The sequence below is a fragment of the Dipodomys merriami genome, unplaced genomic scaffold (assembly GCF_024711535.1).
Source record: "Dipodomys merriami isolate MVZ:Mamm:240054 unplaced genomic scaffold, mDipMer1.0.p SCAF_297, whole genome shotgun sequence".
Classification (NCBI taxonomy): Eukaryota; Metazoa; Chordata; class Mammalia; order Rodentia; family Heteromyidae; genus Dipodomys; species Dipodomys merriami.
In genome coordinates, this window is record NW_027204459.1 from 1,129,782 (window position 1) to 1,153,121 (window position 23,340).

General features: G+C 58.0%; 1 protein-coding gene across 1 annotated transcript; it reads left to right on the plus strand.

Moving 5' to 3' along the window:
- The first annotated feature begins 17,979 nt into the window (after positions 1-17,979).
- Positions 17,980-19,826, plus strand: LOC138839197 (trophinin-like). The gene is made up of 3 exons (XM_070038828.1): positions 17,980-18,023; positions 18,368-18,440; positions 19,038-19,826. Exons 1-3 carry the CDS (start codon positions 17,980-17,982, stop codon positions 19,824-19,826), a joined length of 906 nt encoding a protein of 301 aa, XP_069894929.1.
- Positions 19,827-23,340: the final 3,514 nt, after the last annotated feature.

A 23,340-nucleotide genomic window follows, 5' to 3' on the forward strand; every position in this document is an offset into this window, starting at 1 on the left:
GGCGGTCCCACGCAGATACCCCGGCCCTGGCTCCCCGCCATGGGGGAAAGGCAGAGCTGGGGAGGGCAGGCCAAGGTCTTCTGCTGGGAAGGAATAGGAGCTGGGCTGGGGCAGCGTGACCACCCTCCTCTCTGCCCTGTCCGGAACCTTCCACATCGTGCCTCCCGGGTGGAAGAGGGCTGACTTTGAGTCTCAGGGGAAGAAGCATTTAGTTCTGGGTTTCACAGCCCCTTCCCTGGGCACGGGACATACCCTGGCCTGCTTCTCCACGCTGAGGCTCTGAGGATGGCACCTGAAGGGTCTTTGGGTGCCGCAGGCCACCGTCTGTGTTCCCCGGAGCCTGCCGGGAGGAGGTGGAGGTGGGAGGCTGCTGACCGGACCGCAGGCACTGGGCCTCGGCCGCTGGGAGGTGGAGGCCAGCCCGCCTCCCCTGCAGCCTCAGCCGCTGGGAGGTGGAGGCCAGCCCGCCTCCCCTGCAGCCTCAGTGGTGGGTGGGGCAGGGCTTCATCGCTCCCACCACACTGCCCGGCCCGGAGCCTGTGCATGTTAGGGGATGGCGTGCAGGCCGGCCGGCCCTCGTCAGCTACTCACAGCAGGATTTGCTCCCGAGTAGGTGAAGGCTGGTTTCCGGGATGTGCCTTAAATATCACCAAGTTTCAGATTCTATAGGAAAGCCCAAGATAAGCTGAGGCATGGCTTTCTATATGAGCGCATTCTGCACACACATACACTGCATATACATATACATATATATATATATATATGCATATGTATATGTATATGTCCACTCAATGTTTGAAACGCTGGTGTTGCAAAGTTATCATTACTTTTCAGGTAATGTTGCATAATGCTTTCAATATTTCTATATCACCAGCCATCCTTCATAAATACTTTTGGAGATTAAACAGTATTCAGTAGTTCTGTCATTGCTTAGGATTATTGTGTTGTTAGGATTGTTGTGCTGAGGATGATTGAGTTGGTATTAAGTTGTTATTTGGAGTTAATATCACTCATGTTTAAACAATACACATGCATGTTATATATGCATGGGTATTAGCTCAGGCTTGTAGAAGCAGCTCTGTCAGCATGTTAGACAAAGGGGAGCCTTTCAGGTGGCTCTGCCGGCCGGGCATGGGGCAGAGGGAGCTGCGTCCACCATCACCAGGCCACGGTGAGCACCGGGGGTAGATTTGAATTTCACACTTGGAGAGATGTGACAGTGACTCTGTGCATTTTCTCATTCGATACTACAACAGTGGGCAAGCAGGACTGGCTGGGCTGGCCCAGGCTGGAGACCGGGCCTCGCCTGGTTGCATGGGAGAGCATCCTCGTGCCAGAAGTCTAAGAGACTTAATTGCCCAGGGTGGGAATATGGGGAACAAAGGGTTAAGTCTCTTGTGCTTTAGCATACTTAAATCACATGTCAATGATCACATTAAGCTAGCACATGTTATCATGTTACTGATCTAAACGTGTATTGTTCCTGCGCTTCCTTTCAGATGGAGGAGATGGAGGAGTGGCCGAGGCCAGCTCCGGGGACGTGGGCAGCCGCAGTGGTCGGCGTGGAGGGCAGCCGCAGTGGTCGGCGTGGAGGGCAGCCGCAGTGGTCGGCGTGGAGGGCAGCCGCAGTGGTCGGCGTGGAGGGCAGCCGCAGTGGTCGGCGTGGAGGGCAGCCGCAGTGGTCGGCGTGGAGGGCAGCCGCAGTGGTCGGCGTGGAGGGCAGCCGCAGTGGTCGGCGTGGAGGGCAGCCGCAGTGGTCGGCGTGGAGGGCAGCCGCCTCCCCCGCCCACCCGCTTGCTGCCGCTGTCCACGTGGCCCCGGCTCCTGCTGTACCCAAGAAAGGGGGCAGCACCCCACAACTGCCAGCTACGCCAAGGAAATGGCCGACAAGGTGGGGAGCGGTCAGTGCGTAGTCAAAGAGTACCTTGGCCTTAAAAACGTTCCTTTCACTTTTGTTTTTGGCAGATTATTAGACCCAGAAATAGGGAGGCATCGGCCCAGCCCCCGAGGCCCGCCCTGAAGCATCAGCGTGTGCCCCCACCCCGTTTCCCATTCCCCGTTCTTCTGAAGGTTGGGAAATATTAACATCCGGCTGATTCATGTTTTTCGGAGCCCCTCCGCTGGCACCTTACCCCACACGGCGGAGCCGCGGTTAAATTATCCGTGGTATTGGCAACTCGCAGGTCGTTGACTATCCCAATTTAATTTGGGCAGGACAGGACATTTCTAATAATTAATACTGTAATAACACTTAATGATCTGCACTCATGCAGTCTGAAGATCTAGCTAATGGTGCAGTTTTAGTGAGTGCACAAATAGCAAGTTTTAAATGTGTCAAGTGATACTATTTCAGCATCCCGGAGCCAGGCAGGAGACCCTGCCCAGGGGCGCTGGCTGACCCGGTCTGGGCCTAGACACGGGGTGGTGTGGTCTCCAGGGAGGGCCGTGTGGCCGGACGGGGGCGGTGAGGGAGGCGCTTTTCCTAGCCGGGCTGGGACTGCAGGGGAGGAGCAAGCAGAGTGGCTGGAATGGAAGCCGGGCCAGGAGGGTGCCACCAACCTCATTAGCAAGGAAGCCACAGCTGGAGCCCTGCCCAGTAGCACAGCCCCCGCCCTTTCCACTGCACCACCGCCCCGTCCTCAAGCTCCTCTGTGGGCCGGCCCAGTCAGACAAGAAGCTCCCGTGGTGGGAGTCGCGTTCCATGCAGAGCCGTGGTTCCATCGTGTCCTGTTTGAATGAGGAAAACACGGAGTTCTATACCAGAAGAGCAAAGATGATCAAATTCAACTTGTAAATACGGTCCATATAACCGGGGAGTTGCTAGCCCTTGTGTGTTCACACCCGTGTGCTGTCTCTTCCTGGATGGGCATTTCCAGTCACTATTTTTAACAACAGGAATAAGATACCGAACAAAGCACAAGGAGAATGAGCCTGTCCAATCCGTGTTCTCCTCTGCTTCCCCTTCCCTCTGCCATGCTCTGGGAACGCAGGACCTGCGGCTCTTCTCATCCCAGTATGCAGATCAAATGTCATCTGTTATCAGCCAGCAATATAGATCCAAGGGGGGGGGGTGCGGGGGAGGAGAAGGGAGAGGGGAGGGAGGGAGGGGGGAAGGCCAGGGAGGGAGGGAGGGGGGAGGCCAAGGAGGGGGGAAGGTCCATGTGGACAGCAACACACGAACACACCAACGGGCCTTGTGAAGCCTCAAGCGTTTGAGATGCTCTGGCACAAACAGCACAAAGTCAAAACTGCCCGGGACGTATTTCCAAATGAAGTGTGTTTCCGTGCTGCCTCCGCAGCAGAGGGGCCACAGACGGCAGTGGCGAGGAGCATGGCGGCTCCTCTCCGCCGTCCGGCCAGGGCAGCTGCCGCGGCCTTCCCGAGGTGCCCCGGCTGCGCCTGCACCCACCTTGGCACAGGGGACTTCTGCTCCTGAGCAGAGTCTGCTGGAGACGTCTGCGGGCTCGAGGAGAGGAGGGGACACCAGGAGAAGCGCGGAGCCAGGCCTCCCGCGGGGGCCAGCGGAGAGGAAGACCCACGAAACCAGTGCTCCACTCCAGACTCACCAGAGCCAGTCGCTGCTTCCAGAAAGCTCCATTCTCCATGTGCTGCTCTTGTCTCCCCCCACCCAGAGGCCAGCATTGCAGGCCGGCATGAGATCAGGGTCTCGTGGCCAGTGGGGAGTGGACCCCCCAGAGAGAAGCAGCAGGCAGGAGCCGAGGGGCTCAAGGTGAGAATGGACACCAGGCCGGCTCTGGCCTCCTGTGGCCAGGCTGGCTCTCCCACCGTGCGGGCCGGCCAGAGCTCCGTGAGCACACCGGCCGGCCAGCGACCCCGGCCTGCCCTCACTCGGTAGCCCGGCCACAGAGCTCCGTGAGCACACTGGGTGAGCGACCCCGGCCTGCTGTCACTTGGTCGGGCCAGCCTCCCGTCCACGGAGGGCCCGGAGGTGGGCAGGTGGAGTGGGGTCCTCGCTGTCAGGCCCCGCCTGGGGAGGGACTCTGAGGTCAATGGGGGGGCCTCAGGCCTTCAGTGGGGCCCCTCCCCACCCCAGAGCTTGGGCCTTGCGCAGGGCTAGAGCGGCAGGTGCACCCGGGCACCGTGCGCCGCCCTGCATGGCTCACCCGCGCCCTCGGCCGCCGTCCGTCTGTCCGTCCGTGTCCTCCTTTCTCACTTGCTCCCCTCTTCCTCCTCTCTGCAGCTTGCACTCCGATTGACTGCACGCTGTGGATGCCGCCCTGTGCGCGGGTGGAGCGCGCCTGCCGGGAGGCCTGAACCCACACGAAGCCCGGCCAGGTGCCGGCGCACCTGCGCAGCGCGCTCAGCCTCTCTGCAGACCGTGTGCAACACCGGAACCAAGCACCAAGCGCCCGGACTACTGGACAGCCCTGGCGGAGGCCCCGCCCACCGAGAGCCCGGCGGGGGCCCCGCCCACTGTAAGGCTGGCGGAGGCCCCGCCCACCGAGAGCCCGGCGGAGGCCCCGCCCACCGAGAGCCCGGCGGGGGCCCCGCCCACTGTAAGGCTGGCAGAAGCCCCGCCCACCGCGAGCCCGGCAGAGGCCCCACCCCCCGAGAGATCCGGGGTGAGGACCCGCCCACCGCGAGCCTGGGCTGAGAAACATCCAGGTGAACCTAGGCTCAGGCCCCGCCCACTGCAAGCCAAGGCTAAGGCCCCACCCACTGAGAGATTGGGGTGAGGCCCCGCCCACTGCCAGCCTGGGGTGAGGCTCCTAAGGCACCGGCTGCCCAATACTGTTGGTCCCGGGGTACACGGATCTAGTCCCTCTCCTCTGGTCAGGGAGCGTGTGCAAGGCTGTGTGTGTCTGGTGAGTGTGAGCACTGGTCAGGGAGCGTGTGCGAGGCTGTGTGTCTGGTGAGTGTGAGCACTGGTCAGGGAGCGTGTGCGAGGCTATGTGTCTGGTGAGTGTGAGCACTGGTCAGGGAGCGTGTGCGAGGCTATGTGTGTGGTGAGTGTGAGCACTGGTCAGGAGCGTGTGCGAGGCTGTGTGTGTCTGGTGAGTGTGAGCACTGGTCAGGGAGCGTGTGCGAGGCTGTGTGTATGTGGTGAGTGTAAGCACTGGTCAGGGAGCGTGTGCGAGGCTGTGTGTGTGTGGTGAGTGTGAGCACTGGTCAGGGAGCGTGTGCGAGGCTGTGTGTGTGGTGAGTGTGAGCACGGGTCAGGGAGCGTGTGCGAGGCTGTGTGTGTGGTGAGTGTGAGCACTGGTCAGGGAGCGTGTGTGAAGCTGTGTGTAAGTGTGAGCACTCGTTAGGGAGCATGTGCGAGGCTGTCTGTGGTGAGTGTGAGCATTGGTCAGGAGCGTGTGCGAGGCTGTCTGTGGTGAGTGTGAACACTGGTCAGGGAGCGTGTGTGAGGCTGTGTGTGTGGTGAGTGTGAGCACTGGTCAGGGAGCATGTGCGAGGCTGTGTGTGGTGAGTGTGAGCACTGGTCAGGGAGTGTGAGCGAGGCTGTGTGTGTGGTAAGTGTGAGCACTGGTCAGGGAGTGTGTGCAAGGCTGTGTGTGTGTGGTGAGTGTGAGCACTGGTCAGGGAGTGTGAGCGAGGCTGTGTGTGGTAAGTGTGAGCACTGGTCAGGGAGCGTGTGCGAGGCTGTGTGTGTGTGGTGAGTGTGAGCACTGGTCAGGGAGTGTGAGCGAGGCTGTGTGTGGTCAGTGGGAGCACTGGTCAGGGAGCGTGTGCGAGGCTGTGTGTGTGAGGTGTGTGAGCACAGGTCAGGGAGTGTGTGCGAGGCTGTGTGTGTGGTGAGTGTGAGCACTGGTCAGGGAGTGTGTGTGAGGCTGTGTGGTGAGTGTGAGCACTGGTCAGGGAGCGTGTGTGAGGCTGTGTGTGGTGAGTGTGAGCACTGGTCAGGGAGCATGTGCGAGGCTGTCTGTGGTGAGTGTGAGCACTGGTCAGGGAGCGTGTGTGAGGCTGTGTGTATGTGGTGAGTGTGAGCACTGGTCAGGGAGTGTGTGCGAGGCTGTGTGTGTGGTGAGTGTGAGCACTGGTCAGGGAGCGTGTGCGAGGCTGTGTGTGGTGTGTGTGAGCACTGGTCAGGGAGCGTGTGTGAGGCTGTGTGTGGTGAGTGTGAGCACTGGTCTTGGAGCGTGTGCGAGGCTGTGTGTGGTGAGTGTGAGCACTGGTCAGGGAGCATGTGTGAGGCTGTGTGTGGTGAGTGTGAGCACTGGTCAGGGAGCATGTGTGAGGCTGTGTGTAAGTGTGAGCACTGGTCAGGGAGCGAGTGCGAGGCTGTGTGTGTGTGGTGAGTGTGAGCACTGGTCAAGGAGCGTGTGTGAGGCTGTGTGTGGTGAGTGTGAGCACTGGTCAGGGAGCGTGTGCGAGGCTGTGTGTGGTGAGTGTGAGCACGGGTCAGGTAGCGTGTGTGAGGCTGTGTGTGTGGTGAGTGTGAGCACTGGTCAGGGAGCGTGTGCGAGGCTGTGTGTGGTGAGTGTGAGCACTGGTCAGGGAGTTTGTGCGAGGCTGTGTGTGTGTTGAGTGTGAGCACGGGTCAGGGAGCGTGTGCGAGGCTGAGTGTGTGGTGAGTGTGAGCACTGGTCAGGGAGCGTGTGCGAGGCTGTGTGTGGTGAGTGTGAGCACGGGTCAGGGAGTGTGAGCGAGGCTGTGTGTGGTGAGTGGGAGCACTGGTCAGGGAGCGTGTGCGAGGCTGTGTGTGGTGAGTGTGAGCACTGGTCAGGGAGTGTGTGTGAGGCTGTGTGGTGAGTGTGAGCACTGGTCAGGGAGCGTGTGTGAGGCTGTGTGTGGTGAGTGTGAACACTGGTCAGGGAGCGTGTGTGAGGCTGTTGTGGTGAGTGTGAGCACTGGTCAGGGAGCATGTGCGAGGCTGTGTGTGTGGTGAGTGTGAGCACTCATCAGGGAGCATGTGTGAGGCTGTGTGTGGTGAGTGTGAGCACTGTCCCCGCATCGGGTGTGGGGTTCAAGGCTTGTCTCTGTTCTAACCCTCGGAATACTCTGGAAAGCCTGTGTTCTAGCCCCGCTTGTCCAACCCCGCTGGGCTCTGCGCAGATGTGCCTAGCCTCAGTTTACCCATGGCTCTTGGGAAGGAAGAGGCACCAGCACTGTGGTGTGCCCACGCTCACGTTGCCTGTCAGGAGGACTCTGAACCTTCAGGATGGCGGCGGGGCTGGGGTTCATTCCAGTCAGGACCAGCTGTCAGGCCGCCAGGAGACTCAGGGCGACGAGACACAGGGCAGCCACCCGGGCAGCTGGAAGCGGCTCTGCGTTCAGGTCATGTTGAACCAGTGTGTGCACACACATGTGCATGTAAACACTCCTATCTGTACACACGTGCAAACATGTAGTGCACACGCATGTGCATGTAAACACACCCATCTGTACACATGTGCAAACATACAGTACACACACACGTGCATGCAAACACACCCATCTGTACACATGTGCAAACATACAGTGCACACGCATGTGCACGTAAACACTCCTATCTGTACATGTGCAAACATACAGTGCACACACATGTGCATGCAAACACTCCTATCTGCAAACATACAGTGCACACACATGTGCATGTAAACGCACCTATCCATACAGATGTGCAAACACACATGTGCACATATGCATATGCAAACACACCTATCCGTACACATGTGCAAGCACACAAGCACACAATGCACATGCAAACATACCTATCCATATACATGTGCAAGCACACATGCACACACACGTGCATGCAAACACCTATCCGTACACATGTGCAAGCACAGGTACAGGCACAAAGAGCTTCTGTTTGGGGACTGAGGGGCTGCTTCCCGGTTTGAGGCATGCCGGCACAGGAGGCTGGGCAGACAGCCGTGCTCCATATATTCTGGTCCTGGGACTTGAACTCGGGGCCTAGGCACCCACCATCGTGGGCATGAGCTTTGTTTTGCCCAAGGCTGGTGCTCTACCATTTGTGCCCCAGTGGTGCCCCAGCTCCACTTCTGGCCTTTTCTGAGTGGTTTATTGGAGATAGGAGTCTCACGGACTTTTCTGCCCAGGCTGGCTTTGAACCACGATCCTCAGATCTCAGCCTCCTGAGTAGCTAGGATGACAGGCGTGAGCCACCGGTACTTGGCAACAAAATATAATTTTGAAACCCATGACATCTGACAGAAACAATCATGCTCGTGCTCACATTACAGGTAATTAAACATTTATAATAGTAGATTCTAACCACTTAAATGTCAGTGTGTATGCTTTACAACATTTCTTGCATTAAGAAGCACATGGATTTGCCTTTGTAAGTTGATAATATACTTAATCTCTCCTGTTTATGATAGTCTGTGTCTGTGCCCACAGCCAGTCACACGCACACACTGTAGATTCCACAGCCACACACAGTTACACACAGCCACACACACAACATATACACAGCCACACACAGCCATACAGTCACACACACAGTCACGCATAGCCATACATAGCCACGCAAGTCACACACACAGTCACACATAGTCACACACAGCCTCACATACAGCTGTACACACAGCCGCACATTCACACACAGCCTCACAGTCACACAGCCACAGCCGCACACTCAGCCACACAAGTCGCACACAGTCTCACACACACACTGCGGCCCCTGCCCCGGGCTCTAGTAGCTGTCCTCCCCAGCTCTGTCTGTGCTGCATCGTGGAACTGTTTTCTATCTTCTCTCAAATGTGATCCATCCTCGCTTTTATTACAGCAGAGCAGGAGCTGCTTAGTTGTAGGAAAATTCGAGTATGTCAAAGAGCAGTTCTCTCCAGAATTGACAGGGCCCTAAACCACTTCCCTCCTTCCCAAAGCACTGTATTGTCTTTCTCTTTCAAACATTCATTTAAGATAGCAGCGGAGAATGTGCATGTTCTTACCAACAATAAAATATAAATGGAAAACACGAAAGCTCAGGGGGAAAATAAAGCCATGTGCTACCCGTTGGTCAATATGGGCTCTCAGAATAAGAAGCGTTTATTTGTATAGAATAAATTATTGATACAGACACGGATCTAATTGAGTATTATTTTCATTAGAAATACTATCTGTACAATGATTGATTATGATGTGTAAGAAGACCCTCTGATTTTATCTTTGCCTTGGGCTAAGCGTTTCCAGTGCTTGCTCAAGCCAACCAGGGGAAGGCAAGGTACATTTTGAATCCCAAGAGCGCAAGGCAGAGGGCCCGGAAGCCTCTGCCTTTCTTTCACGGGGATGGCCGTCTCTGCGCGGGGTGCTGGGGGGCTGCCAGGGGAGAACTGCAGTGTGCCCCAGAGCGCACTGTCTGCCACAGCAGCCCCGCGCCCCCGGGGACAGCAGGAATTCTGTCCTGGGAGGCTCCCGGGCCCCTCTCCGCAGAGCGTCAGGAAGCAAACCTCTGCTCTGGCCAGGACTGTTCGTGTTCGTGTTCAGATCCTGTGAGGATTAGATCGGAAAATTAGAAATTATAGTTACAACTAATAACAGCCAAGTGTCAGAGCGTACAGAGCAGACCCTGCCGAGTGGACAGTTTCAGAGCTGCTTCATAGCAAAGATTAAGCAGCAGCAGCTCTTCCAGCGCTGGTCTGCCAAGAACGATCTCTCAGAAATAAGGAAGATTCATAGTGGAAGGGCAGCCCGGAAGCCGTCAGGGAGGGGATCAGGAGACACCACTTCCTGTCCTCTGTAGAGTTTCGCTCGTTGCTTTGCCAATAGGAAAGGCTGACAGATTCAAATATTTCGTATTAAGGTCCTGGTGGGTGTTGGATGCAGAATTTATGAAAATCTACACTAGGGGACACACTTAGCTGGAGGAGGCGATAGTAAATTAGATTTTACTAATCTTGGTTAATTCTGGGGGTAAACTGAATCACCACATCATGGGCTGATGCTGTGGTATGGTGTGTGTGTGTGTGTGTGTGTGTGTGTGTGTGTGTGTGTGTGTGTGACAGAGAGAGAGAGAGGAGAGAGAGAGAGAGGAGAGAGAGAGACAGGAGAGAGAGAGAGGAGAGAGAGAAAGGAGAGAGGGAGAGAGGGAGGAGAGAGAGAGGGGAGAGAGAGAGAGAGAGAGAGAGAGAGAGAGAGAGAGAGAGAGAGAGAGAGAGAGAGAGAGAAGGAGAGAGAGAGAGAGAGAGAGAGAGAGAGAGAAGGAGAGAGAGAGAGAGAGAGAGAGAGATTCTGACGTGTCAAACTACCCCGGCACCACACAGGTAACTGCTTTTGGCGCAGGATGGGTAGGTGTTACTCTGTCAGGTCAGTCAGGTTGAACGCGCTGATTTTATTTATCATTGCTGTGGTTGTTGGGAATGCATTTTCTTTTGGCTTTGGTTACTTTTCACATAGCGTTTCGTGTTTCTCCACCTTGGTACCAATCTGGACTGCAGGCACCCACACACCCACCTTATTTTTGTTCAGATGGGTTGTGGCAGTTCTGTGCTTGGGCTGGCTTTGAGGGTCCCTTGGGTCTTCATCACCTGAGTAGCTGGGATTACAGGTGTGAACTACAGCACCCAGACACACACTGAATCTCAGTGAGGGAGGATCCCGTGTGCGGCACTCTGGATTCCAAGTCCTGTCCTGACCCATCCACTGGCCAGCAGGGGTGGTGTCCATGTTCCGAGTCCGCGGGATGGTCCCTTCTATTGTCAGACTCACAGTGCTGGGTGCGATTCCTGTGGTATGGGGTGTGTGTCCCACACGAGGGGACCCCGCGTGCCCACATCTCCCCGGGACCTCCCCGCCTCACACGAGGGGACCCCCTGCCTGTGCCCGTGTCCCCACAGCCAGGGGGCCATGCCACCCTTGGAGCTGGGCTTCGATGCAGGGGTGAGAGCGGACGTTCATCAGCCCCGGCTGAGGGTGAGGCAGCCCTGCACCCCGCGTGCGTCTCCCCACCCTGAGAACGGCACGGGCTTTGCGCGGTTCCATGGCCGGACACGGTAAATGCAGCCTCCACGATCCTGGAAACCGAGGTCCCTGGAGGCCCAGGGCCAGGCCCCGTCCCTCCTCGGCAGCGGGGGTCGGCCGGCTGGCAGCTGGTGGCCCGAGGATGGCACGCCAGCTGAGTGGGAAGCTCGCATCTCCCCTGGGGGTGGTCCTGGGGGCGGCTCGGCACCTGGGGCAGACTGGATGGTGTGTGGGAAGGCAGTGCCCACGCCCCGGGGCACCAGAGGGCAGACACAGGCACAGGAGGGCCCCGGGGCACCAGAGGGCAGACACAGGCACAGGAGGGCCACGGGGCATCCACCCACCAGACACAGACACAGGAGAGCCCCGGGGCGTCCACCCACCAGACACAGACACAGGAGAGCCACGGGGCGTCCACCCAGCAGACACAGACACAGGAGAGCCACAGGGCGTCCACCCAGCAGACACAGACACAGGAGATCCACGGGGCGTCCACCCAGCAGACACAGACACAGAGAGCCGCGGGGCGTCCACCCAGCAGACACAGACACAGGAGGGCCGCGGGGCGTCCACCCAGCAGACACAGACACAGGAGAGCCGTGGGGTGTCCACCCAGCAGACACAGGCACAGGAGAGCCCCGGGGCACCAGAGGGCAGACACAGACACAGGAGAGCCGTGGGGTGTCCACCCAGCAGACACAGACACAGGAGAGCCGTGGGGTGTCCACCCAGCAGACACAGGCACAGGAGAGCCCCGGGGCACCAGAGGGCAGACACAGACACAGGAGAGCCGCGGGGCACCAGAGGGCAGACACAGACACAGGAGAGCCGCGGGGCACCAGAGGGCAGACACAGACACAGGAGAGCCACGGGGCGTCCACCCAGCAGACACAGGCACAGGAGAGCCCTGGGGCACCAGAGGGCAGACACAGACACAGGAGAGCCGCGGGGCGTCCACCCAGCAGACACAGACACAGGAGAGCCACGGGGCATCCACCCAGCAGACACAGACACAGGAGAGCCCCGGGGCGTCCACCCAGCAGACACAGGCACAGGAGAGCCGCGGGGCATCCACCCAGCAGACACAGGCACAGGAGAGCCGCGGGGCGTCCACCCAGCAGACACAGACACAGGAGAGCCGCGGGGCACCAGAGGGCAGACACAGACACAGGAGAGCCGCCGGGCGTCCACCCAGCAGACACAGACACAGGAGAGCCACGGGGCGTCCACCCAGCAGCGCCGGGAGGGGTCCCGCGTGGTCCCCCACCCCTGGGCCAGAGCGTCTCACTTGTACATGGTACGAGGCCCGGCTGTGTGAGCCTTTGCTTTACACCTGGTGATGTCCATACGCGGCCTCCGGACGCAGGTGGCGCAGGGTTTGTGCGGCGCTGGGCAGCGTGCGGCTTCACCTGGGACTCCGGGGTCAGCCCGTGGGAGGCTGTGTCCGTACCTCCCTCCTTGTCTGTGTGTCACAGCCGGGCCCAGCTGTGTGCCGGCCACACGTTTGTGACTCTTTCCCCAGCCGTGTACTCCGCCTGGCCACCGGCCTACCAGCCAAAATGCCGTCCGCAGAAGGAACGCGTGTGGACTATTCGTACTGAGTTTTGGTGCGATTTCCCTGGCACACGCCGGCAGGCTGCCGGTCGCACTGCCATTTATCATCGTACACCGGACCTGTCAGCTAGAGAAACAATCTCAATAAAACATCTCTGCCTGGAATTACTCTCCCCGAGAAGAAACTGGAGCAGCCGTGTGTGTGGGTCTGGGTCTGTTCTTGGTGTTGTGGGCTCTGTGTATGTATCTGTGTGTGTGGGTCTGGTCTTGGTGCTGTGGGCTCTGTGTATGTATCTGTGTGTGTGGGTCAGGGTCTGGTCTTGGTGCTGTGGGCTCTGTGTACGTATCTGTGTGTGTGGGTCTGGGTCTGGTCTTGGTGTTGTGGGCTCTGTGTATGTATCTGTGTGTGTGGGTCTGGGTCTGGTCTTGGTGTTGTGGGCTCTGTGTATGTATCTGTGTGTGTGGGTCTGGGTCTGGTCTTGGTGTTGTGGGCTCTGTGTATGTATTTGTGTGCGTGCGTGTGCATGCGTGTTTTCCCCTTCCTTCCTTCTTTCTGTCTTTGAATTTTGGCTGTGAAAGGTACTTAATGTACCAAAAACAATTTGTGCCGACGTTATTTGCCGATGGTAAGTGCGCGCGCCTTGCTGCGGTCCCCTCTCTAACGGCTGCAAATCCATTTTCATGCTGTGCTCTCTCGGCTTCATTTTACAGCTGAGATCCCCCACTGCATGCTGTGCTGGAAACGGCCCCGGCGCGCGGCCCACAGAGTGCACTTAACGTGGGAACAGCGAGCAGCCAGGGCCGCAGAGCCGCGCGGGCCGCGGGCTCACCGCGTCAGCAGACGGCGCGGCCGCGGGGCCGGCTGGACGCCCGCTCCTGTCAGCTGTGAGCTGGGGGAAGGGAAGCAGGGAGGGGCAGCAGGTTGGGTCCTCTGGGTCAGGGTCACAGGAGCCCCGGGCGCTGGGGTCCCCGTGGGGCGCGGCTCTGCTCTGGAGGGAGGGCAGCTGGGGTGTCTGTGTGCCCTGGAAAGCCCCCATCGTCCCGCTGTTGGCCCAGTAACGAGGCCGCCCCGAGGCCCACCATGGTGGGGGCCGGCAGCCAGGGCTGCGGACGCTGCCTCTGGACGGCGGGGGGGGGGGCCTCAGCCGTGCCGGTCCTCCTGTTCCACCCTGTCAGGTGTCCACCCAGCTGTGGACTTGTCATGAGCTCCCCGTGACGCAGCTGCCGTCCCTGTCAGGAAATGAATCACTGGATTCTGTTCATAAGGTGCCACCGTGTCAGAAACACCCGCCGCCCTCCCGCCGCTCGCTCGTCATCGGCGCGATTCCCAGGCACTGTGCCCACGCCCGCCCCGCCCCGGCGCCCCGACCTCTCCCCACGCCACAGACACCCACCCGGAAGCCCACGGAAAGCCGCTCGCACCCAAATACACGGAAAATGGGACATGCTGATTAAATCAGCCCTGGAAGGTCTGCAAAAGATGGCATTAGATTTAGACCTCACTTCTCACGCGCCTGGGATGGTCGTTCGTAGAGTCTTGGAACCCATCAGCCGTACTGGCAGTGTCCAAGGCCTGGTGGAAAAATGCCAACACCACAGCAAGACAAAGAAAGGTTCACTCACAGCCAGGTTCTGGAAATGGAGAAAATAACAGAATGCCTCAACTTCCCTTTTCCTTACTAGACTCTTTTAGCACATTGGTAATAATCTCAACTTACAATGGAGATGTAAAAGAAAACCAGACATCAAAGCAACCGTTTACCCAAGTATGTATATAAAATCCTGGTCATGGGGCCTGGGCGCTGTCCCTCAGCTTTTTTGCCCAAAGCTAGCACTCTGCCCCTTGAACCACGGCTTCGCGTTTGCCTTTTTGCTGGTTAATTGGAGATAGGCTTCCCACAGGCTTTCCTGCCTGGGCCGGCTTTGAACCATGATCCTCAGATCTCAGCCTCTTCAGCAGCCAGGATGGCAGGCGTGAGCCACCAGCTCCCAGCTCCTGACTATATTTTCTGAATCTGTGTCATACATCAATCAATGTATAAAGACTAATAATGTATACATAAGTGAGTACATGCCTCAGCCCAGGAGACCAGACGTAGCCGCAGAGGCTGCCGCTCGGCCGGATGTACATGCTCTGGATCCCCTCGGAGTGCTTCCTGTCCCGTGTGTCCCGCGGGCACAGGGCACGGTCTGCACCCCCTGCCGCCCACCGGGCAGAAGCTGGCGCTGCCCATGACACAGACGGAGGCAGCAGCGCGCTAACATGCACTAAAATTCATGTCTACCCAGAGCCTTGCTTGGGACAGGATATTTGAGTTTGTAAGTTAAGACGGTTCATGGAGGGAGGAGGGATGGGGTCGTGGAGGGAGGAGGGATGGGGTCGTGGAGGGAGGAGGGATGGGGTCGTGGAGGGAGGAGGGACGAGGTCGTGGAGGGAGGGGGGATGGGGTCGTGGAGGGAGGAGGAGGGATGGGGTCGTGGAGGGAGGAGGGACGGGGTCGTGGAGGGAGGGGGGATGGGGTCGAGGAGGGAGGAGGAGGGATGGGGTCATAGAGGGAGGAGGAGGGATGGGGTCGTGGAGGGAGGAGGGATGGGGTCGTGGAGGGAGGAGGGATGGGGTCGTGGAGGGAGGAGGGACGGGGTCGTGGAGGGAGGAAGGATGGGGTCATGGAGGGAGGAGGAGGGATGGGGTCATAGAGGGAGGAGGAGGGATGGGGTCGTGGAGGGAGGGGGACGGGTCGAGGAGGGGAGGAGGAGGGATGGGGTCGTGGAGGGAGGAGGGACGAGGTCGTGGAGGGAGGGGGGATGGGGTCGTGGAGGGAGGAGGAGGGATGGGGTCGTGGAGGGAGGAGGGACGGGGTCGTGGAGGGAGGGGGGATGGGGTCGAGGAGGGAGGAGGGATGGGGTTGTGGAGGGAGGGGGGATGGGGTCGTGGAGGGAGGAGGGATGGGGTCGTGGAGGGAGGAGGGATGGGGTCGTGGAGGGAGGAGGAGGGATGGGGTCGTGGAGGGAGGAGGAGGGATGGGGTCGTGGAGGGAGGAGGAGGGATGGGGTTGTGGAGGGAGGAGGGACAGGGTTGTGGAGGGAGGAGGGACAGGGTTGTGGAGGGAGGGGGGATGGGGTCGTGGAGGGAGGAGGGATGGGGTTGTGGAGGGAGGGGGGATGGGGTCGTGGAGGGAGGAGGGATGGGGTCGTGGAGGGAGGAGGGATGGGGTCGTGGAGGGAGGAGGAGGGATGGGGTCGTGGAGGGAGGAGGAGGGATGGGGTCGTGGAGGGAGGAGGAGGGATGGGGTCGTGGAGGGAGGAGGGATGGGGTCGTGGAGGGAGGAGGGATGGGGTCGTGGAGGGAGGAGGAGGGATGGGGTCGTGGAGGGAGGAGGGATGGGGTCGTGGAGGGAGGAGGGATGGGGTCGTGGAGGGAGGAGGGACGGGGTCGTGGAGGGAGGAAGGATGGGGTCGTGGAGGGAGGAGGAGGGATGGGGTCATAGAGGGAGGAGGAGGGATGGGGTCGTGGAGGGAGGGGGACGGGTCGAGGAGGGGAGGAGGAGGGATGGGGTCGTGGAGGGAGGAGGGATGGGGTCGTGGAGGGAGGAGGGATGGGGTCGTGGAGGGAGGAGGAGGGATGGGGTCGTGGAGGGAGGAGGGATGGGGTCGTGGAGGGAGGAGGGATGGGGTCGTGGAGGGAGGAGGGATGGGGTCGTGGAGGGAGGAGGAGGGATGGGGTCGTGGAGGGAGGAGGGATGGGGTCGTGGAGGGAGGAGGGATGGGGTCGTGGAGGGAGGAGGGATGGGGTCGTGGAGGGAGGAGGAGGGATGGGGTCATAGAGGGAGGAGGAGGGATGGGGTCGTGGAGGGAGGAGGGATGGGGTCGTGGAGGGAGGAGGAGGGATGGGGTCGTGGAGGGAGGAGGGACGGGGTCGTAGAAGGAGGAGGAGGGATGGGGTCGTGGAGGGAGGAGGAGGGATGGGGTCGTGGAGGGAGGAGGAGGGATGGGGTCTTGGAGGGAGGAGGAGGGATGGGGTCGTGGAGGGAGGAGGGATGGGGTTGTGGAGGGAGGAGGGATGGGGTCGTGGAGGGAGGAGGGATGGGGTTGTGGAGGGAGGAGGGATGGGGTCGTGGAGGGAGGAGGGATGGGGTTGTGGAGGGAGGAGGAGGGATGGGGTCATAGAGGGAGGAGGAGGGATGGGGTCGTGGAGGGAGGAGGGACGGGGTTGTGGAGGGAGGAGGAGGGATGGGGTTGTGGAGGGAGGAGGGATGGGGTCGTGGAGGGAGGAGGAGGGATGGGGTCATGGAGGGAGGAGGAGGGATGGGGTCATAGAGGGAGGAGGAGGGACGGGGTTGCGGAGGGAGGAGGGACAGGGTTGTGGAGGGAGGAGGGACGGGGTTGTGGAGGGAGGGGGGATGGGGTCAAAGAGGGAGGAGGAGGGGCGGGGTCGTGGAGGGAGGAGGAGGGACGGGGTCTTGACCTCCATGTGGTGGTCTCTGTGTGGTGGTCTCCGTGTGGTGGTCTCTGTGTGGTGGTCTCTGTGTGGTCTGTCTCCGTGTGGTGGTCTCTGTGTGGTGGTCTCTGTGTGGTGGTCTCTGTGTGGTGGTCTCCGTGTGGTGGTCTCTGTGTGGTGGTCTCTGTGTGGTGGTCCCCGTGTGGTGGTCTCTGTGTGGTGGTCTCTGTGTGGTGGTCTGTCTCTGTGTGGTGGTCTCTGTGTGGTGGTCTCCGTGTGGTGGTCTGTCTCTGTGTGGTGGTCTCTGTGTGGTGGTCTCCGTGTGGTGGTCTCCGTGTGGTGGTCTCCGTGTGGTAGTCTCTGTGTGGTCTGTCTCCGTGTGGTGGTCTCTGTGTGGTGGTCTCCGTGTGGTGGTCTCCGTGTGGTGGTCTCCGTGTGGTGGTCTCTGTGTGGTGGTCTCCGTGTGGTGGTCTCTGTGTGGTGGTCTCCGTGTGGTGGTCTCCGTGTGGTGGTCTCTGTGTGGTGGTCTCTGTGTGGTGGTCTCCGTGTGGTGTGGTCTCCGTGTGGTGGTCTCCGTGTGGTGGCCCCCGTGTGGTGGCCTCTGTGGTGGTCTCCGTGTGGTGGTCTCCGTGTGGTGGTCTCCGTGTGGTGGTCTCCGTGTGGTGGTCTCTGTGTGGTGGTCTCTGTGGTGGTCTCTGTGTGGTGGTCTCCGTGTGGTGGTCTCTGTGGTGGTCTCCGTGTGGTGGTCTCTGTGTGGTGGTCTCTGTGTGGTGGTCTCCGTGTGGTGTGGTCTCTGTGTGGTGGTCTCCGTGTGGTGGCCCCCGTGTGGTGGTCTCTGTGGTGGTCTCCGTGTGGTGGTCTCCGTGTGGTGGTCTCCGTGTGGTGGTCTCCGTGTGGTGTGGTCTCCGTGTGGTGGTCTCCGTGTGGTGGTCTCCGTGTGGTGGTCTCCGTGTGGTGGTCTCTGTGGTGGTCTCCGTGTGGTGGTCTCCGTGTGGTGGTCTCCGTGTGGTGGTCTCCGTGTGGTGGCCTCTGTGGTGGCCTCCGTGTGGACCGCAGTCTCCCCTGCATTCTGTGGGGGGCATGCCGGGCAGTCTCACCCCTGCTCAGGCTCCGTGATGACGCTGGTGTCCAGGCTGAATGGCCCCAAGTGCTGGGGCAGGTGCTGTCCAGTGTGGAGCTCAGCATCCCGGGCCGGGGTCCGCAGCCCCTCCATGGGGCTGGCAGGACCAGGCCAGCGCAGCCGGGGCCCAGGCTGTCTGCTTTGGTCAGGGGCTGCACCCTGCTGGGCTCGGAGCCCACGGCAAGGCTGGTCTGCCCAGGGCTGGTCCAGGGGTAGAGGTCTGTGACAAGATCAAGTCCAAACCCGAGACTGAAACATCTGTGGGTGGATTGGGTGTCAGCCGAGTGGGACCGTGGGGCCGGCTTGTGGGAGACGCTTGCTTGTTCACTCACGGTGTGCAAACCCTCCGGACAGTGTTACCCAGCTAAGCTGACCTCCTGCAGCAGCCTCAGCTCTCCCGACACCGGCTCTGTCCTCGGCCAGCTCCCGTCTACCGATGCCAACAAGATCCGATATGTACGTTGCTACCAGAAAAAGGAAATCGCCCTGGGCTTCATGGCCTAAACATTCAGTGGGTTTTTAAAAAACACACATTTCCATTCAGATTGTAAAAAAGAGCACAATGTTATAAAATAATAAAGAAGAAAAAGTAATGATTATTCAAACCCTGTCATAATTTACTGTTTACGTATTTGTTATTTCCAATCTGATAGTTCTCATTCTAGTCTTCTCTTGTTTTCTTAAGGAAAATCACTCCATCATTTTTATGGGAATCACGACAGCCTGAGACTATACAGATTAAAGCATGAAACTATAATATAATACATAAAAACAGAATCAGAAATAACCTTAAAATTGCACGAATGTTCCCAACTTGTTTCTATGAACTAATAGACAGAGGGAGTCATCTAAGATTTCATTTGAAGTTGTATAAAATAAAGGGTAGAGGGGAGACTTGAATAAACATTCCTTTGCTGCAAGGGAGAAATTTTCTCAAAGTATTGCTGAAAATGAAGAGTCCACCGCACTCAGAGAAACAGGGAACGTTGAGATGGTCTGCCAGGAAAGGCAGAGCTGCTTCCTGCAGTGACTGTGTCACAACGTGAGGCTCAGGGTGAGGTCCTGAGCGTGCCTGTCACACGGGGTGGCACTGTGTCACAATGTGAGGCTCAGGGTGAGGTCCTGAGCGTGCCCGTCACATGGGGTGGCACTGTGTCACAATGTGAGGCACAAGGTGAGGTCCTGAGCGTGCCCGTCACACGGGGTGGCACTGTGTCACAATGTGAGGCTCAGGGTGAGGTCCTGAGCGTGCCCGTCACACGGGGTGGCACTGTGTCACAATGTGAGGCACAAGGTGAGGTCCTGAGCGTGCCCGTCACACGGGGTGGCACTGTGTCACAATGTGAGGCTCAGGGTGAGGTCCTGAGCGTGCCCGTCACACGGGGTGGCACTGTGTCACAACGTGAGGCACAGGGTGAGGTCCTGAGCGTGCCTGTCACACGGGGTGGCACTGTGTCACAACGTGAGGCTCAGGGTGAGGTCCTGAGCGTGCCCGTCACACGGGGTGGCACTGTGTCACAACGTGAGGCACAGGGTGAGGTCCTGAGCGTGCCTGTCACACGGGGTGGCACTGTGTCACAACGTGAGGCTCAGGGTGAGGTCCTGAGCGTGCCTGTCACACGGGGTGGCACTGTGTCACAACGTGAGGCTCAGGGTGAGGTCCTGAGCGTGCCCGTCACACGGGGTGGCACTGTGTCACAACGTGAGGCACAGGGTGAGGTCCTGAGCGTGCCTGTCACACGGGGTGGCACTGTGTCACAACGTGAGGCTCAGGGTGAGGTCCTGAGCGTGCCCGTCACACGGGGTGGCATCCTGGGTCATAGGTTGAGCCACGCCACCTGACGTCACAGCACAGCACTACGCTGTGGCCTCACATTGCACTGCCCTTTATTCTTTAATCACACATCCCCGGCCTGACTCAGTGTCAGCTCTTCAGATAAACTGAGGTGGGCAGCGACCTTGCATTTTGTGGCTGGGCATGTGGGCCACTCCGTCATTCTTGTTCTTGTCTCATTGACAAAGGCGGCTAAGCAGACCCCATCCCCTGGGCCAAACACAAGCTGATGACCGTCAGCCCAGCGCCGTTGACCCAGGGTGCCACACTGGGAGCACCAGCTTCCCTGGCAGTTCTGGTCTACAGAGCCTAGGCCAGCCCCACCAACGGACGGCTGCCATGCTGTAGTCTTGTCTCCTTCCTTCGCCGGCCGCGTCTTCCTCAGGAGGAAGGTCTAGCTCCCCTTTCAGGCCAAAGCACAGGTTCTCTTCTGCCTTCCAATACGTTTAACACTATTTTTCTTAAAAGCAGTGTACTTTTCCCCCTTTTACTGTCCAGTTAGTGACGTGTAGATTTTGGGCACGTTCTAGTTACTACAGACTCATTGTCTGAGTCCACCCTCCCCCTTGGTGTTTTTTTGTTGAAAATTCCTTTGGCTTCTCTTTAGTACTAACTTTCCATGTCTTAGCTCCATTTTCTCCAGTTGTCCTTTCTCTGAAGACGTGTAGGCATTGTTTCTGCGTCCTCCTGTGTCTTCAAGGTGTCATTATCTTGAGCTGGTATGTGATCTGGGTATAGAAGTCTATGTTCGAACCCTTTGGCCTTGGGGATGGGGAAGGGTCTCTTTCCCACCTTTCACTCCCGCCAGGGCTGGCCTGAAGCCGGCTTCCTGTCTGGCAGAGGCCCTGGCTCCCTCATGATCCCCAAAGGAAGGGTGCTTGGCTCTGACACCTGGAGGAGCACCCTTTGGAAGTCTTTTTTGAGAGTCTGAGTGGGCCTTCTGTTCCCAGGTAGATTCCTTTGATAGTTCCACTGTCTCCACATGTGTGCTTGATTTGCATCATCCCGGAGCAGGGCACTGGGGCAGGAAGTTGTTGAATGACATGGGGTCCTGCCCATCCCCCCCCCCGTCCATCATCTACATCTCACCCTGGAGATGCGCTGACTGGCTTGCTCAGGATTCTTTGCTCCAGCATCAGTCTCGTTCCTGGTTCTGTGTTCTCAGGACTCTGCCTTGGATCAGTTTTCGGGATGTGCTCAGGATAAAAACGAGACCCAAGGAGCAAAAGGCGCAGAGCCTGTGCCTGCCTGGCCCCCGGAAGCCGGCCCAGGGGCAGGAGGCTGGCCTCTAATTACCAGAGGGGCAGCCCTGACAGGTTCAAGAAGAGGGAAGGCTGACAGGCCCCGTGGTATTTTATATTTTAAAAAGTATTTTCATTTACACTTTCCTAACTTGTTCTCAAACTTCAAAGCACTGTGGGATGACATCCATCATAAATATAAAACCAAATGAACTCCGCTTACATGTCTCGTGTGAAGCAAATGTTTTAATTATCTTGTTTTAATTTAATTACTCTGCTCTTTTGATTTCAATAATAAATTAATTAGGTTCCATTTCCTTTTCTTTTTATTGCTCCATGAAGTCTGTGTTTGAAAGATGGAGGACAAGTGGTAGAGCGCTAGCCTTGAGCTGAAGAGCTGAGGGACAGTGCCCAGACCCAGAGTTCAGGCCCCATGACCGGACTCCCCCCCAAAAAAAGGAGGTGCTAGGCTGGGAGGGGCCCCTAGCTGCCTATCACCCTCTTGGGTTGGTTGTGTTAAGAGATGGATCCTAGCTGGTAAATTACTTTGCCTAAAGTATGTTTGTTAAGGGCTTTTGGTAAATGAAAGGATTTACCTTTATGAACGCTACCCTTAGATCAGTCTTAGTGAAGACATATGAGAACTGATTCTGAAATCAACCAGGAAGAGTCCATCAGATTTGTAGACAGTCACTGCTGAGGGCTTTTTGCGTCCTTACATGTCTTCACGTGGCCTTTGTTCTACCTTTGTGCCTGGTCTGAGAACAGAGGTCTGCGTGTCAAGGCATTTGATTTTGGAGATTCTGAAGGCCATCTCCATCTTCTCATGTGGGCCCCTGGGGAACTGTGAGGCTGTGCGGCACTGGGGAACGGTGAGGCTGTGCGGCACTGGGGAACCGTGAGGTTGTGTGGCACTGGGGAACGGTGAGGCTGTGCGGCCCCTGGGGAGCCGTGAGGCTGTGCGGCACTGGGGCACGGAGGCTCAGCCGCCTGCTGAGAACAGCATTCACGTCCGAGCCCCTCAGCCCGCAGGAACGACGGCTGAGACTAGCACACCACACGTTTCCTTGTGTGTAGGGCGAAGAAGAAGCAGACCGCTGGAAGTTTGTCTGGGGTTCTGTTGGAGAGACAGTCGTTAAGGCCTCGGTGCTGTGGACTGGGGGAAATTCGCTCCAGATACGTGATTGCAGCTCCTCCCACCGTTTAATTTTCTCGCCTTTGAAATTTGATTAAAAATACAAGCCAACATGTCATTTAGTAACTTAATGTGTAAGTCGGAAAGCACTAAGAAGCTGTGTGCAATTATTGCTATCTGCATTTGGGAGTGTTTGTTAAAAATAACAGGAGCAGAGTACCGGGTCCTGACAGTGCTACTGGGCTCAGTGACTGTGGTTTGTCTGTGTGTGTCCAGAGCACAGGAAGCCCATGAGCACGCCGCACAGTGCCCCAGTCTGGACTGGGGAGGGCCGGCATCCAGTCTGAGGCCTCACGTAAGCCAGTTTAGGGTACGGCTGTCAACTTGCTGATTTAAGTCTGGCCAACGCATGCACAGTGAGATTTCCTTAAATCCCCACTGTTTCCTGACTGTGTGTGTACGGAATAATCCACTCAGAAGGAAAACTAAAATTTTCTTCAAGATCTACTGTATATAATTGGTTGCCTCCATGGAACGAACCCAAATGTCATGTACCTAAGCACACCGATTAAAAATACAGACAAAGCTCTGATTGGGCAAGACCGGAGCAGTCAGGCCTGCCCGAGGCTGCACGGCGGACCCCAGGCCAGGCCCAGGGAAAGTGAGCCCACGGCTGCCACTCCTGCGGCTCTGACCGCAGGGAGGCTCAGCAGAAGGACAGACGATGGTGAGAGGCAAGCCTCCGATTAGCACCGTTCCAAGAAACCAAGCAGAGGCGCCTTGCTCGTGGGGCCTGATTGGTGGGATTGCAAGCTGAAAACAAGAAAGCGTGATGTGGAGTTTATAACGCACACAGAAGGGGTGGAACTCATGACACAGGCCTACGTTAGAATACCATTAGGACGACGGCCAGACAAGGAAAAATTAGAATGAGCTACTTGAAACTGTTCGTCAGGTAGCACATTCGTACTTCATGTCTTTAAGACAGAACACAGGCCCGAAGTTAGAGTGAAACGAAAGAGGTGTCGGAAATAAGACAGAAGACAGGACATTTGAAATTCTTTAAAAACATACAGTACATTCAAAAAGAAGCAGAAAGGAATAGTACCAGGAAATCAAAGAAAAGATAAATATAAAGTAACTCCC

What these genes read in the sequence shown, in the direction of transcription:
- LOC138839197 (XM_070038828.1), top strand. Translation starts at nt 17,980, where the DNA reads ATGACGCTGGTGTCCAGGCTGAATGGCCCCAAGTGCTGGGGCAG. An exon ending in GGCCCCAAGTGCTGGGGCAG is followed by an intron (nt 18,024 to 18,367) that starts GTGCTGTCCAGT and finishes GACCTCCTGCAG; the next exon opens with CAGCCTCAGCTCTCCCGACA. An exon ending in ATGCCAACAAGATCCGATAT is followed by an intron (nt 18,441 to 19,037) that starts GTACGTTGCTAC and finishes CGTGAGGCTCAG; the next exon opens with GGTGAGGTCCTGAGCGTGCC.